The sequence below is a fragment of the Neovison vison genome, chromosome 12 (assembly GCF_020171115.1).
Source record: "Neovison vison isolate M4711 chromosome 12, ASM_NN_V1, whole genome shotgun sequence".
Taxonomy (NCBI): domain Eukaryota; kingdom Metazoa; phylum Chordata; class Mammalia; order Carnivora; family Mustelidae; genus Neogale; species Neogale vison.
The window spans coordinates 36,808,550-36,821,643 of record NC_058102.1 but is presented as its reverse complement, the minus strand read 5'-3'; the positions used below and the strand labels follow the sequence as shown (position 1 = coordinate 36,821,643).

The 13,094-nt window shown below is 35.9% G+C and overlaps 1 protein-coding gene across 7 annotated transcripts in view; it reads left to right on the top strand.

Annotated features, from left to right (window-relative positions):
- The window catches only part of METTL25 (methyltransferase like 25), a 143,082-nt gene that overhangs the window by 113,531 nt on the left and 16,457 nt on the right, over positions 1-13,094 (top strand). For 5 of the 7 annotated variants that reach the window (XR_006381374.1, XR_006381373.1, XR_006381372.1 and 2 more), the window contains exons 10-12: positions 8,688-8,762; positions 9,361-9,432; positions 11,030-11,138. The exons of 1 other annotated variant lie outside the window; for it this stretch is intronic. Coding sequence is in view for 2 of the 6 variants with exons in the window: in XM_044228319.1 (XP_044084254.1) it covers positions 8,688-8,762; positions 9,361-9,432; positions 11,030-11,122 (240 nt within the window). In the remaining 4 variants the exon portion in view is untranslated. Of the gene's footprint in view, positions 1-6,712; positions 6,867-8,687; positions 8,763-9,360; positions 9,433-11,029; positions 11,139-13,094 lie in introns of those variants that run through there. One more of the 7 variants, XM_044228320.1, reaches the window with a different exon arrangement.

Sequence of the window (13,094 nt, the reverse complement as noted above, 5' to 3'; positions counted from 1 at the left end):
CGATGCTCAACATTAACAACCATCAGGGAAATGCAAATTAAAACCGCATTGAGATACCATCTCATACCCGTTAGAGTGGCTGTCATCAAAAAGACAAGAAATAAAAACTGTTGGCTAGGATGTGGAGAATGGAAGCCTTGTGCCCTGTTGGTATGAATGCAAAGTGGTGCAGTCACTGTAGAAAGCAATATGAGGTCCCTCAAAAAATTAAAAAATAGGGGTGCCTGGGTGGCTCAGTGGTTGAGCATTTGACTCTTGGTTTTGACTCAGGTCATGACCTCATGGGTTGTGAGATCAAGCCCCAAGTTTGGTTCCATGCTGAGCGGGGAGTCTGCTTAAAGATTCTCTCCTGTCCATCCCCCCACTCACACACAAGCTCTCTCACTCTAAAATAAATAAATCTTTTAAAAAAATTAAAAGTAGAACTACCATACAGTCCAGCAATTCCACTGCTAGGTATTTATCTGGAAAAAAAGGGAAGTGAAAACACTGTAAGACATATGCACCATAATGTTCTTCACAGCATTATTTACAGTAGCCAAGATACGGAAGAAACCTAAATGTTCATAAATAGATGAATGAATAAAGAAGATTCGGTATATATACACAATGGAATATAACTCAACCATTAAAGAGCATGAAATCTTGTCAGTTGCAATGTGCATGGACCTAGAGGGTATTATGCTAAGTGAAATAAGTCAGACAGAGAAAGATAAATACCGTATGATTTCACTTATATGTGGAATCTGAAAAACAAATGAGCAAACAGAACAGAAACAGACTTATAGATACTAGAGGACAAATTGGTGGTTGCCAGAGGGAAAGGAAACGGGGATGCAGAGAATAGTTGAAGGGAATTAGGTGGCACAATCTTTCAGTTATAAAATATATAAGATACAGGGGTGTAATATATAGCATAGGGAATATGGTCAATAATATAACAATTTCATATGGTGACAGGTGGTAACTAGAGTTTTTGTGCTGACCATTTTGTAATGTGTATAAATGTTAAATTACTATGTTGTATACCTGAAACTAATAGCATATGGTATGCCAGTTCTTCAATTTAAAAAATATATCAATTTCATGAAAGACTAAGAAGACTTGAGGAACTGTTCCAGCTTAAATGTGACTAGAGATACTAATGCCCCGTTCCAGATTGGATGCTTTAAAAAGGTGGGGGAGCACCTGGGTGTCTCAGTTGATTAAGTGTCTACCTTTGGCTCAGGTCATGATCCCACAGTCCTGGGACCGAGTCCAACATCAGGCTCCCCCCTCATTGGGAAGCCTGCTTCTCTTCTCTGCCTCCCCTGCTCGTTTTTTCCTCTCTCCCTCTCTCTATCTCTCTTAAAAATAAATAAATAAAAATACTCTTTTAAAAATAAATATCTTTAAAGGGTAGGGGGTTATAAAAGGCATTATTAAGACAAATGGTGAATTTTCAACATAGACTGTATAATAGATAATAATATTTGATCATTTTAAATTACTGAACTTGACTATTGCAGTCATGTAAGAGCATCTCCTGTTCCTAGAATCCACTTGCTGATACATTTAAGGATGAAGAGTCATGACGTCTGTAATTTACTTTCAAGTGGATCAATAACAATAATAAAGATGGATGGATGAATGGTTATAATGAATGTAGCAAAATAGTAATGATAGGTGAATCTAAATATAAATATAAATGTTGCACTTTCTGAAGCTTTAATTTAAAAAAAAAAAAAAATTGGAAACCTGAAACCACTAAACCCAAAGGAAGTGAACCTCCCATAAAGTAAAAACAACAGAAGTTTTTGGAGAATTAAAATTTAGCCTGCATTAATATTGAGAAGGGTGGGAGCCAATTAGGGAAGATAAACGTCTTCTGGTAAAGGACAGAAATTATTTTGGGTCTTTTTAGAGGCCTTTACTAGATGTTCTCCTCGGAGATACTCTGGCCCAGCCTAAGCCTGCCTCTCCGTCTGATACAAGTGTACCTTTGTGCTGCCACTAACCTCATCACCCCTATTGACTGTGACTTACTTGCCAAAGCTGCTGGCAACCAGCTGTCAAAAGCCACATTTAGGGGCGCCTGGGTGGCTCAGTGGGTTAAAGCCTCTGCTTTCAGCTCAGGTCATGATCTCAGGGTCCTGGGATCGAGCCCCGCATCGGGCTCTCTGCTCAGCAGGGAGCCTGCTTCCTCCTCTCTCTCTGCCTGCCTCTCTGCCTACTTGTGATCTCTGTCAAATAAATAAATAAAATCTTAAAAAAAAAAGCCACATTTAGACAGATTCCTCACCTACTAATCAAGAATCCTTTTGCCTTACATAAAATATTAATCATTGTCCATATTTTGTAACTATAATTCTACATTTTAGGAAAACAGTACAGCAAGCATGTAGAACATCAGTATAGTTTATATTCAGACCGTTTTCTTTCTTCCTTTTTTAAAGATTTTATTTATGGGACACTTGGGTCACTAGGGCATTGAACATCTGCCTTCTGCTCAGGTCCTGATCCCAGGGTCCTGCAATTGAGCCCTGAGTTGGGCTCCCTGCTCAGTGGGGAGCCTGCTTCTCCCTCTCCCACTCCCCCTGCTTGCGTTCTCTCTCTTGCTGTCTCTCTCTCTCTCTCTGTGTGAAATAAATAAATAAAATCTTTTAAAAAAATAAATATTTTATTTATTTGAGAGAAAGTGAGAGCAAGCATGAGCAGGGGGATGAGGTAGAGGCAGAGGGAGAAGCAGGCTTCCCACTGAGCCACCCAGGTACTCCTTAGACCATCTTTTCTAATGCTTCTTCTTCTTTTTTTTTTTAATATTTTATTTATTTACTTGACAGACAGAGATCACAAGTAGGCAGAGAGGCAGGCGGAGAGGAAGGGAAGCAGGCTCCCCGCTGAGCAGAGAGCCCAATGCGGGGCTCGATCCCAGGACCCTGGGATCATGACCTAAGGGAGAGGCTTTAACCCATTGAGCCACCCAGGTGCCCCTCTAATGCTTCTTTATAGAAAGGTGTTCCACATTAGAATTCATACGTTAATGAACTTGATTTTTTCCTTTTAGAAAATAGCTGTGAAGGATCTCATTTTAATAATTTTTTTTAAGATTTTATTTATTTATTTGACACAGAGATCACAAGCAGGCAGACAGGCAAGCAGAGAGAGAGAGAGAGCAGAGAGCTCTCTGCTGAGCAGAGAGCCTGATGTGGGGTTCGATCCCAGGACCCTGAGATCATGACCTGAGCCAAAGGCAGAGGCCTAACTCACTGAGCCACCCAGGCGCCTCTTAATAATTCTTTTTCAAGTGCCATAGCAGACCATCTCTTTATTATTTTATAGATTGTCAGTAGTTAAAAATACCATGGATGTAAAACATCTTGTATAATGATTTTGTATGCCAAGTTCCTCCAGTTCAGGAAGGAAGGAGGGAAGAAAAAAGTTCAGAACAAAATTAATTGGAAGGTTATCCTGAACTTTCAGTGGACCTTGGGAGAAAAAGAAATCATAGGTCAGTGATCTGCAGATCACTTTTCTGGGAACTGTGTAGTAATTTATTCCCTTTTCCAGAAACTCAGTAGTTCTGATCTCCCATATCAGGATCTGAGAGCTCTGAGGACTTTATTTTCTTTCAAGAATGTCATTTCTATATTTTTTATCTAGTAGAACAGGTTGACGTATGTGATAAGACTGTGACTTTCAGCACTTTGTTCAAGTGTTTGAGCAGCTCAGATACTTCTTTAGGAAACTTTTGGCCCTCCTTGTAGGCACATGTGCAGTTCATTTCATGCAATCAGGTAAGTACTCAAGAGCTGGGGGAACTTTTGATGGAGTCCTGTTTGGAAATCAGAAAGTGCATGAGCTTTTTTTCCAAGTGCAAATCCAGACTTCAGAAGTCTAAACATGGCAGCAGATAGGATTTGTCCAGAACACTGTTCAAATCCTTGCCTTTGCTTCTGTTACCCTGATGTCATCACTGTCGTGCAGCACAGCTTCCTCTTCAGGCTTTAAATTTCTAAATATTCCCCTTTGTTCAGTTTTCGTGCTTTTTTCCCCCCTTCTCATGAACTAGAGATCATGTGACCTGTCCAGTGTTTTGGTTTTTTTTTTTGGATTGTCAGCAAAGTTCTAATTCTTAATGGTAAAACCCTAGTCCTTCACCTATTATACCTTCTAATTTTATCTCAGTTAAGCCTCATCACTTCAGAATCTGGCCTGGAACCCCGCAGCAGCTGCAGATGAATTACCTGTAGTATCTCATGACTGTCCGTGATTTCTTGGTCTTACCTCAGTAACAGTAAAGAACTTTGAACTAAACCCCACTCCCCACCTTTTTTTTTTTTTTAAAGATTTTTATTTATTTGACACAGCGAGACACAGCCAGAGAGGGAACATAAGCAGGGGGAGTGAGAGAGGCAGAAGCAGGCTTCCACTGAGCAGGGAGTCTGATGTAGGGCTCGATTCCAGAACTCTGGGATCATGACCTGAGCTGAAGGCAGACACTTAACGACTGAGCCACCCAGGCGCCCCTCACTCCTCACTTTAATGCACATACTACCCATCCAAATTCTAGATACCCAGCCCCTATCTTTTTTCTTGAATTTTTTGATATGAGTAAAGCTGACCCCCAGTGTTCTATTACTCTCAGGTATACAGCGTAACGATTCAGCTTCTTTATATGTTATGCTGTGCTCACTGCAAGTGTAGCTACCATCTGTCACTATACAACACTATTACAATACCATTGACTACATCCCATGTGTTGTACCTTTATTCCAGTGACTTTTTCATGCCATAACTGGAAACCTGGATCTCCCACTCCCTTTTACCCATTTTGCCCATTCCCCTCCCCTCTAGAAACCATGAGTTTGTTCTCTGTATTTTATAGGTCTGATTCTGCTTTTTGTTTGTTCATTCGTTTTTTTAGATTCCACATATGAGTAAAATCATGGTATTTTTCTTTCTCAGTCTGACTTATTTCACTTAGTATGATACCTTCTGGATCTGTCTATGTTGTCATAAATCTCTGTATCAAGTCACATCATTGAGGAACTATATTCCGCTATTTACAACTCTATGCCTACAGTAAGTCATCCTTGTTAGGGATGCATTATCAGAATTACGATTAAATTGTTTGCTTTTATTATGGTTTTAAGAAGGAAGATATGTGGTCATTTGCAAAAAATAAAGATTTACTCAGGTTTTCTAAGTAATTCGTGGGAGGCTATTCTAGGAATACATATACTTAAAAGAAAGATTGAGATCTCTTGGCTTCACAAAAGCTAGGGAGGTGATATACAGCCTAGTCTCCTCAGAATGTGTTTTGTTAATGAGAGCTCTACACTAACAGATATTTCACTCTCTGTTCTAGGTAAATTTTCTCTCCAGATTTTTGCTTATTTATAAGTTATTTATTGACGCCTCTGCTTTCCACCTGCAGCAAACTTTGTACATCACTTTTATCACCTCCCCTCATTGCACAGCCTGCTCTCTCCCTGATCCAGAAAACGAGGATCTAGTTGATTCATTTGATGGCTTTCGCAGCTGTTTGGGTGGAATTTTTATAAACAAACACTCTAAATCAAATAAGGTGAGAGAGGTAGAACGGGGGAAACTGTACCTGCAGGAAGATTTTAGCGTAAGTTGTAGCCTGGGAGTCTTTTCTGAAAGAGTGATAGGGCGGAAACACATTAAAATGGGGCTTGGGTTTTAGAGGCATTCAGAGTCTTAATGTATTTTGTATGAGGATATTTTTTTTTAAAGATTTTATTTATTTATTTGACAGAGAGAAATCACAAGTAGATGGAGAGGCAGGCAGAGAGAGAGAGAGGGAAGCAGGCTCCCCGCTGAGCAGAGAGCCCGACGCGGGACTCGATCCCAGGACCCTGAGATCATGACCTGAGCCGAAGGCAGCGGCTTAACCCACTGAGCCACCCAGGCGCCCCTGTATGAGGATATTTTTGAACATTCAGTAAAGACAATATTTCAAAACTTTTTCATATTATCTGGGTTCTGTTATATAATAATCTACATGATAATTTAATTTTTAACGATAGGACAGTCTCCTCCAGAGAACACTTAACTTATTTCTTTTTTGCCTTAGCTATCAGGAGGCTCAAATGTACATTTATACTTGATTCCAGCAGCTGTCCTTAGCAAGGTGACTTTCGTGTCATGTTTTTCTCCTTTTAATTGTACACCCTTGAGAATTTATCCTTTCTTTAAGGCCCTACCTTTGATATGTTTTTATGCCTCATATTATAAAGAACTTCAAATTATCTTTGAAAATGAGCATACTATTAATAATGAAGTGTCCTGTAACTTATGATTGTACAGATTTGTAGCCATTACATTTGGTAAAAAAAAAAAAAAAAAAAAAAAACAAGAATTAACAATTATACTTTCAAATTGAGATCAAAAACAGTATGTCAATATTATATGTAAAAGCCACACCTAATAACATTTTAAGGGCAAATGCACAAGAACCAGTAAACCAAAGCTGGACACTGTAGACTGATAAACTGTTGTTAGCTGAAGTCCTTATTTTAATCAGAATTCCTTAGTTTTTACCTAATGCTTTTTTAGTTCCACAGTCCCATCCAGGATGTCACACTGCATTTAGTCCTATTGGTTGTGACAGTTTCTCAGACTTGTCTTGTTTTTGATGACCTTGAGAGTTTTGAGGAGTACTGATCAGACATTTTGTAGAATGTTCCTTCACTTGGATTTGCAGTTATTTCCTCATAATTGGACTGGAGCTAAAGGTTTCTGAGAGGAAGACTATAGAGATGGAGTGCCATGTTCCTGTCGTATCAAGGGTATCTATTTTTTTTTTTTAAGATTTTATTTACTTATTTGTCAGAGAGAGAGGACAAGCAAGAGGAACAGCAGGCAGGTAGAGAAGCAGGCTCCCCACTGAGCAAGGAGCCAGATGTGGGACTCAATCCTAGCACCCTGGGATCATGACCTGGGCTCTTAACCGACTGAGCCACCCAGGCTTCCCTCAAGTGTATCTGTTAATATAACTTACCATCATTGATGTTGACATTGAGTACCTGGCTGAGATAGTGTGGACTTTAGCTGAAAACAATGTATCAGTCTCTAGTGTCCAGCTTTGGTTCATTTAAACAACTATTTTTTAGAATCACACAAAACTAACAAATAGAAACCAAAACACAAACTCCTTTATTAACAAAATCAGAAAGCATGTTTAATCTCAAATCATGTGTATTATGAATGCAGAAGGATACCAAGAGAAAAGTCCGAGGGTCACAGATCACTGACAAAACCAACAGAACACAGTTCTCTAACATGGAATATGCAGAGGAGCCAAGTCAACCGTCCCTAGTTTGGAACAAATGCAGCTGATGACCAGGGTAGTGCTTCCCAATTTAGCATAAAAGAGAAACAAAGAATACTGGAGAACCCGTGGAATCACATTGAAAAACCATGTTTATAGGAAGCAATGGACTGGTGAAGCAAGATTTTTTAAAAAGTGTGAGCTCTTGTCCTGTAACTGCTGATTTCAGATGGCGGGAGAGAAGTAAAGACCAAAGAAAGGCTCTAATTCAAACACACACACAATTTTGTAAGATGAGAATTTCTGCTGGCTTGAAGTTCAGGCCTGGATCCAGTTCAGTATACGCTAGTGCAAAAATTTGGTTCAGGAGGTAGTCATTGGATTGAAAGATGGGCAAAATTTTAAAAAGGGTTGGGGAAGGAGGTATAATCTGCTTGGGTTCTGTACCAAGGGAGAATTCTTTTCTGCAAGGCTGCACTAGAAATTGAAGAGACAAAAACTTTTCACTGTTACCTTTTTGTACTTTCAAAGTTCAAAAGAAATTGAATGCAATAAGAAAAAGAATAAAGGCTTTGAAAAAATAATAAATTCATTTAGACATCTGCAAAAAAATCTAAATACAAAATCCTTTCAGATTTTTTACTCCTTTTCATCCAGTCTTTCATTTGTTTTGACCATATGTAATTTGACAGCAGTTTCTTCTGATGGCTTTCCTTTATCATGCTTTCAAAAAGGCATCCAATTTATAGAAAAAAAACTTATGCTTTTGCATTAGTATTTCATTAGTTATGTAATACTTATATCAAGTTTAGACATGACTACAGTTGACTCAGTAAAGATAAAGTTCAGCTGGTGTGAACAGAAGCACGTGTATTTTTTTAAAAAGTGGCCACAAGTGTTCAGTGTACTATAGGCATCCTGTGTTTTAGAGAAAAATCAGAAAGTAATGCTTGTTGGTGGATTGTTAAGTGGATGTTAGAGGAAATTACCTTAAATGTGAACATATGTCCTTATTGTGCTCTTGTTGCTTTTGAAGATTATTCTTTAGGACATATAGATACAACATTTTAAATCTTTAATTTTACTGAAAAAAATGTTTATTGAGCTTCTGTGTACTCCAAGCATAGAAACAAGTGAAAGTAAATATTTTATCTATTTACTAAAATTAAACAATAGTAATAGGATGTTACTGCTGATTTTATTTATGATATGCTAAATAAACTAGGTACAGAAGATATCAATGAAAGAACTTTGTTATATTGACTTGCTTTGTGCATATCCTTAGAGTTCTTCAGACACTGAGGTTTGTTTTAAATTGTTACGTTGATTTTACTTTAGGGGTTATGTTTGATAAGGAAAAAACTTTTTTAACTGTTGTTAAATTTCTTGTTGTTGTTTTATCTTGAAGCTGCCAGAAAAAGTTATAATGGACTACTACGAGAAGTATAAGCCTAGAATGAATGAGCTGGAAGCTTTTAATATGGTAAATCTCAGAATTAAACCTATTAAATTGGATATGCTGCTAGACTTGAATAGGGTTCTATTAAATTTTATTATGGGACCAACCAATCTATGTTGTTTTTCTCTTACTGCAGAAAAACCCTTTTGGATCATTTCCTATTTCAGAACTATATTAGGTGTCAGTAATGTAATAAAGAGAACACATGGTAGATTTCTCTTAAAGTGTATCATAAATGCACAGAAAGAAATTTCAGACTTCTTTGAACACATATTGGTCTCAGTGCAGTTATTTCACAAGCATTCCTTTTAATGAATATTACTTTTAGTACCTTTGAAAGCTCTCTGTCACATATGTAGGACTGACTGCCTTTGGATTCTACCTCAAAGTCATCCAAAGGACATTCTTTTCCTATTATCATTAAAGAAAAACTTTTCATCTCTGCAGTATTCATTTTCTGAAGATATACAATTGGTATTGGAGATTTGGCCTTACATAAATTTCTGTAGATACATTTTCTTGAACATAAGTGTTAAGCTAGTTTTTGGTTTTGGGTTTTTTTGTTTGTTTGTTTTTTTGTTTTTTTTTAAGTTCTACCATCCTATCTTATTCTTTCTTTTAGTTGAAAGTTGTTCTGGCTCCTTGTATAGAGGCATTGATTCTTCTAGATCGACTTTGCTACCTAAAAGAACAGGTAAATTATGATATTTTAAAATACGTAATAAATATCTTCATAAAATCCAGTAAATGGACCCAATTATATCTGGAGTAAGTTTCTTTGACCTAAAACTAGTCAGATAATTTTTCTCATTGTATTTTTGAAGTTTAAATATTCATTCTATCTCTTTTTAAACATAAACATATGTACAACAGATGTTTTCAGCAAGACTTCTTTTATAAAAGCTTATATTATTTTAATTGTATGGTGATTCCTATACAATAGGCAGTACACATAACCATCATATATGACATAATGTATAGCTAAAATTAATAAAGGCCAGATATAAAAGATAGTATATATATTTTCATTTTATAAGAATTTATCTTTTAAATCACTTTTGGATTTTGGACATATGCACTCCACAGTATAAAAACTTCTTCTGACCAGTGCAAATTACTTTTGGTTTTTTTCAGTCTTGTTTGTTTTACCTTTGTTGAATGCCCCCCCTGCCAAAATTGTTTTCTTGGTTATCTTTAGGGAAAATACTTTTTTGCAGATTTTACTCTGGCTGTGATCAAAACAGTTATGTGAACTATTTAAATTAAACTCACACATGGATTCAGTCTTAAGTTTCCATCATCAGTGCTTTATTTTAACAATTTTATTTTATCATAGTGGGTAGTTTTACTTCTTCAACAGGCCATTTGGAACAAATGGATTTTAATAAATTTGCTTTTGTTCTAATTCGTATTTTTATGGAAAAAGGCAATTTTTAAATACTTGGATATATTTACTTTCTTAAGCTGCCAACTAACTTAGAGTCACTGGAAGTGTTAGTTTTCCAAATTTGTAGGTGACAGAATCAGGCCTGTTTTACTAGGTACTCCCTATGTCCCTTTTCAAAACAATTTCCATTGACCTAAATAAAATAAGTAAGTGGTAAAAAAATAAGTAAATAAAATAAGTAAATGGTATGCATGAAGATTAATAGATTGGTAATGAAGTGATAGAAATCATATTAATTTGTTAATACTTTAAATATTTAAATAGTAACATTTTAAATAAACAATATTTAATTATAAGAGTAATGTTTATGTTAGAGATTTTAAATGAAGAATAAAAAATTAAAAATAATTTCATCTTTCTGCATTAACTTAAATTTTTGGTATGTTTTCTAGTGCCTTTCTCTAATAAATATATATGCTACACATATATGTATGAGCACACTGTGCCTGCTTTAATTAAAATTGGAATCAAATTATAGGTATAGTTTTGTGTATAATTTGTTTCATTTTATTCAAAATCTTCCCAGCTCATTAAATATACTACAAAAGCTGGATAATGTTTCATCATATAATAATTTATTTCAGTAATACCCAATTTTTTTTTGACCATTTCATTTTTCACAATTGCAGCAAAGAGTAACCTTGTAGTTCACTAGCTATATACCTCTTTATTTCTGCAGAGGTGAAATTATAAATGTTAATTCCATTCAACAAAGAATAATTTTCTTTTACATAGTTTGTCTTTTATGTTCTTTTTTTTTAATATTACAGTATATAGTCTGACTCATCTTTCATTATTATCTTCGACAAATTTCTATGTATTTAAATCACTTATCAATTTGCAGGAAGATATTGCATGGGTTGCACTTGTGAAGTTGTTTGATCCTGTGAAATCTCCCAGATGTTATGCTATTATTGCCCTGAAGAAGCAGCAATGATTTCAGTTGAAGCAAGGTATTAGAAGTATCTGTTTGTGGAGCCTATACCTAATTTTGCTCTTCTGAACATTTGTGTTGTGTTATGTAAATATTTGAAAAACATTGCTCTATATTTTAAATAAACAATAAAATACTAGCTAACAACAGAATACCATAATCTATTTTTCTATTGTCAAGGCATACATTAATAAAATAAAAACTCATGGAAATCTTAAAAAAGGATTGACCCACATTCCTGAATTAGTGTATCAGTAGGACATTGTAATCTGACATTTGTTTTCTGTTCTATATTTGAGACTTTAGATATTTGCTGCATACCACATTTTGACTTTTACTGACTTAAAAACTTTTATTGACAGGAATGATAGAGGTGTATGTATAATATAAGATCTTTTGCATTTTTCTCTAGATTTTAGAAGGATTTTCCATGTTATCCAGAGGGAAAAATCCACATATAAAGGGGGAAAAAAAAACACCCAGGAACCAGGCAGACATAAAAAGTGCAGGTGTGTTTTAATCTAAGTTACGTGAGGAAATATTTTGTGCCCTTAAAGGAATATACATCTTGTGAGATCATCACTTTCAGGATTCTTGAAGCTGTTTATCTTACTAAAATCAAGGGCTGGATTGCTCTTAATGGAATTACCTTGTGCTCTGTAGAAAGCCAGTCTGAGAAAAGCAGGAGTGAAGGAAAGAAGGCCTGTGCTGTGAGTGGTATGGTGCAGCTTCCTTTCATCTGCAGAAATCTTGAGGTTTCTAATATAGAGAGATATACAGAAGAGATGGACAGTTGGGGAAAAGCTTCCTTGATGCTCAGCAAAAGACTATGAAAATTCTTCCAGCAGAAGTAGCTACTGTCTTAAATTTTAGAGTCTATCTGCAGATGAAAAGAGTAACTTTTGCTTTGGGTTGTGATACTAAGTTTGCAACCAGTATATGTGTGAATGATCAGGTACTTTGTATAGCTAGCACAATACTGGGGAAATTAACCATTTTTAAGCTTATTATGGAAAATTTCAAATGTGTTCAGAAGCGAAGAATACAATGAATCCCCATGTACTCATCACAAACTTCAGTAATGACCGACTTTTTACCAATCTTCTTTCATCTATACTCTTACAAGCAAGCGTGCACACACTCATATTTGCCACCCCAGGTCCCATTCGCAGATATGTAAAATTTTGAACTTTTCCCCTGATGACCAAATATTTATATAACATTATTTTCTCCTTATAATAAAAAAAAAAAAAACTTCATATATATAAAGCCCTGTTTAGTATAGAGAAGTGAATTCCAGCTGTTTCAAAACCAAGGAAACTTTTTAGTAACTTCCCTGTGTCTTAAAACGTTAGAAAGTACATTTACCAATTAATGCTTTCTGTTTTTAGTAGAGACATTTGTGTGACTCAAGCTAATCCACATGAGATAACCTCAGATCACACTGAGATTATAATATTTCAGCAAAAAAACACAAAGAAATATAATATTTTGATAGGACTGTGGCTTTATAAGTATCAATCCCCATTGCAATGTTTGTAGACTCTCATCTCATAAAAACTGCTGTTGGAGAACTCATTTGCAGTTGAGCTAAGGAATGTGGGGTACTGGCAGGAGCATAAGTCTTGACAGTTACATTCTAACTGGGCTACAGCAAGACTCTTAATATGGCAGAGCCTCATTTGTAAAGTGGGTTTCACTTAGTTTTCATTTTGGAAACATTTACTGAATGATGAGCATGTGTCAGAGGTTATGCTCAGCACTGGCAGCATGGAGGTAAACAAGACATGCTCCTGTTCTTAAAGAGCTCACAGTCTAGTGAGGAAGACAACAAAATTACTAATTACTATAATCAGTACTATAATTATTGCATAGGGCAGAGAGGGTCAGGACATGGGATCCTTTATGGTATCTTCAAAGGTAGACTTCAGGGACAAATAGACTCAGTAATATTAGTAGCATAGTTTAGATTCGT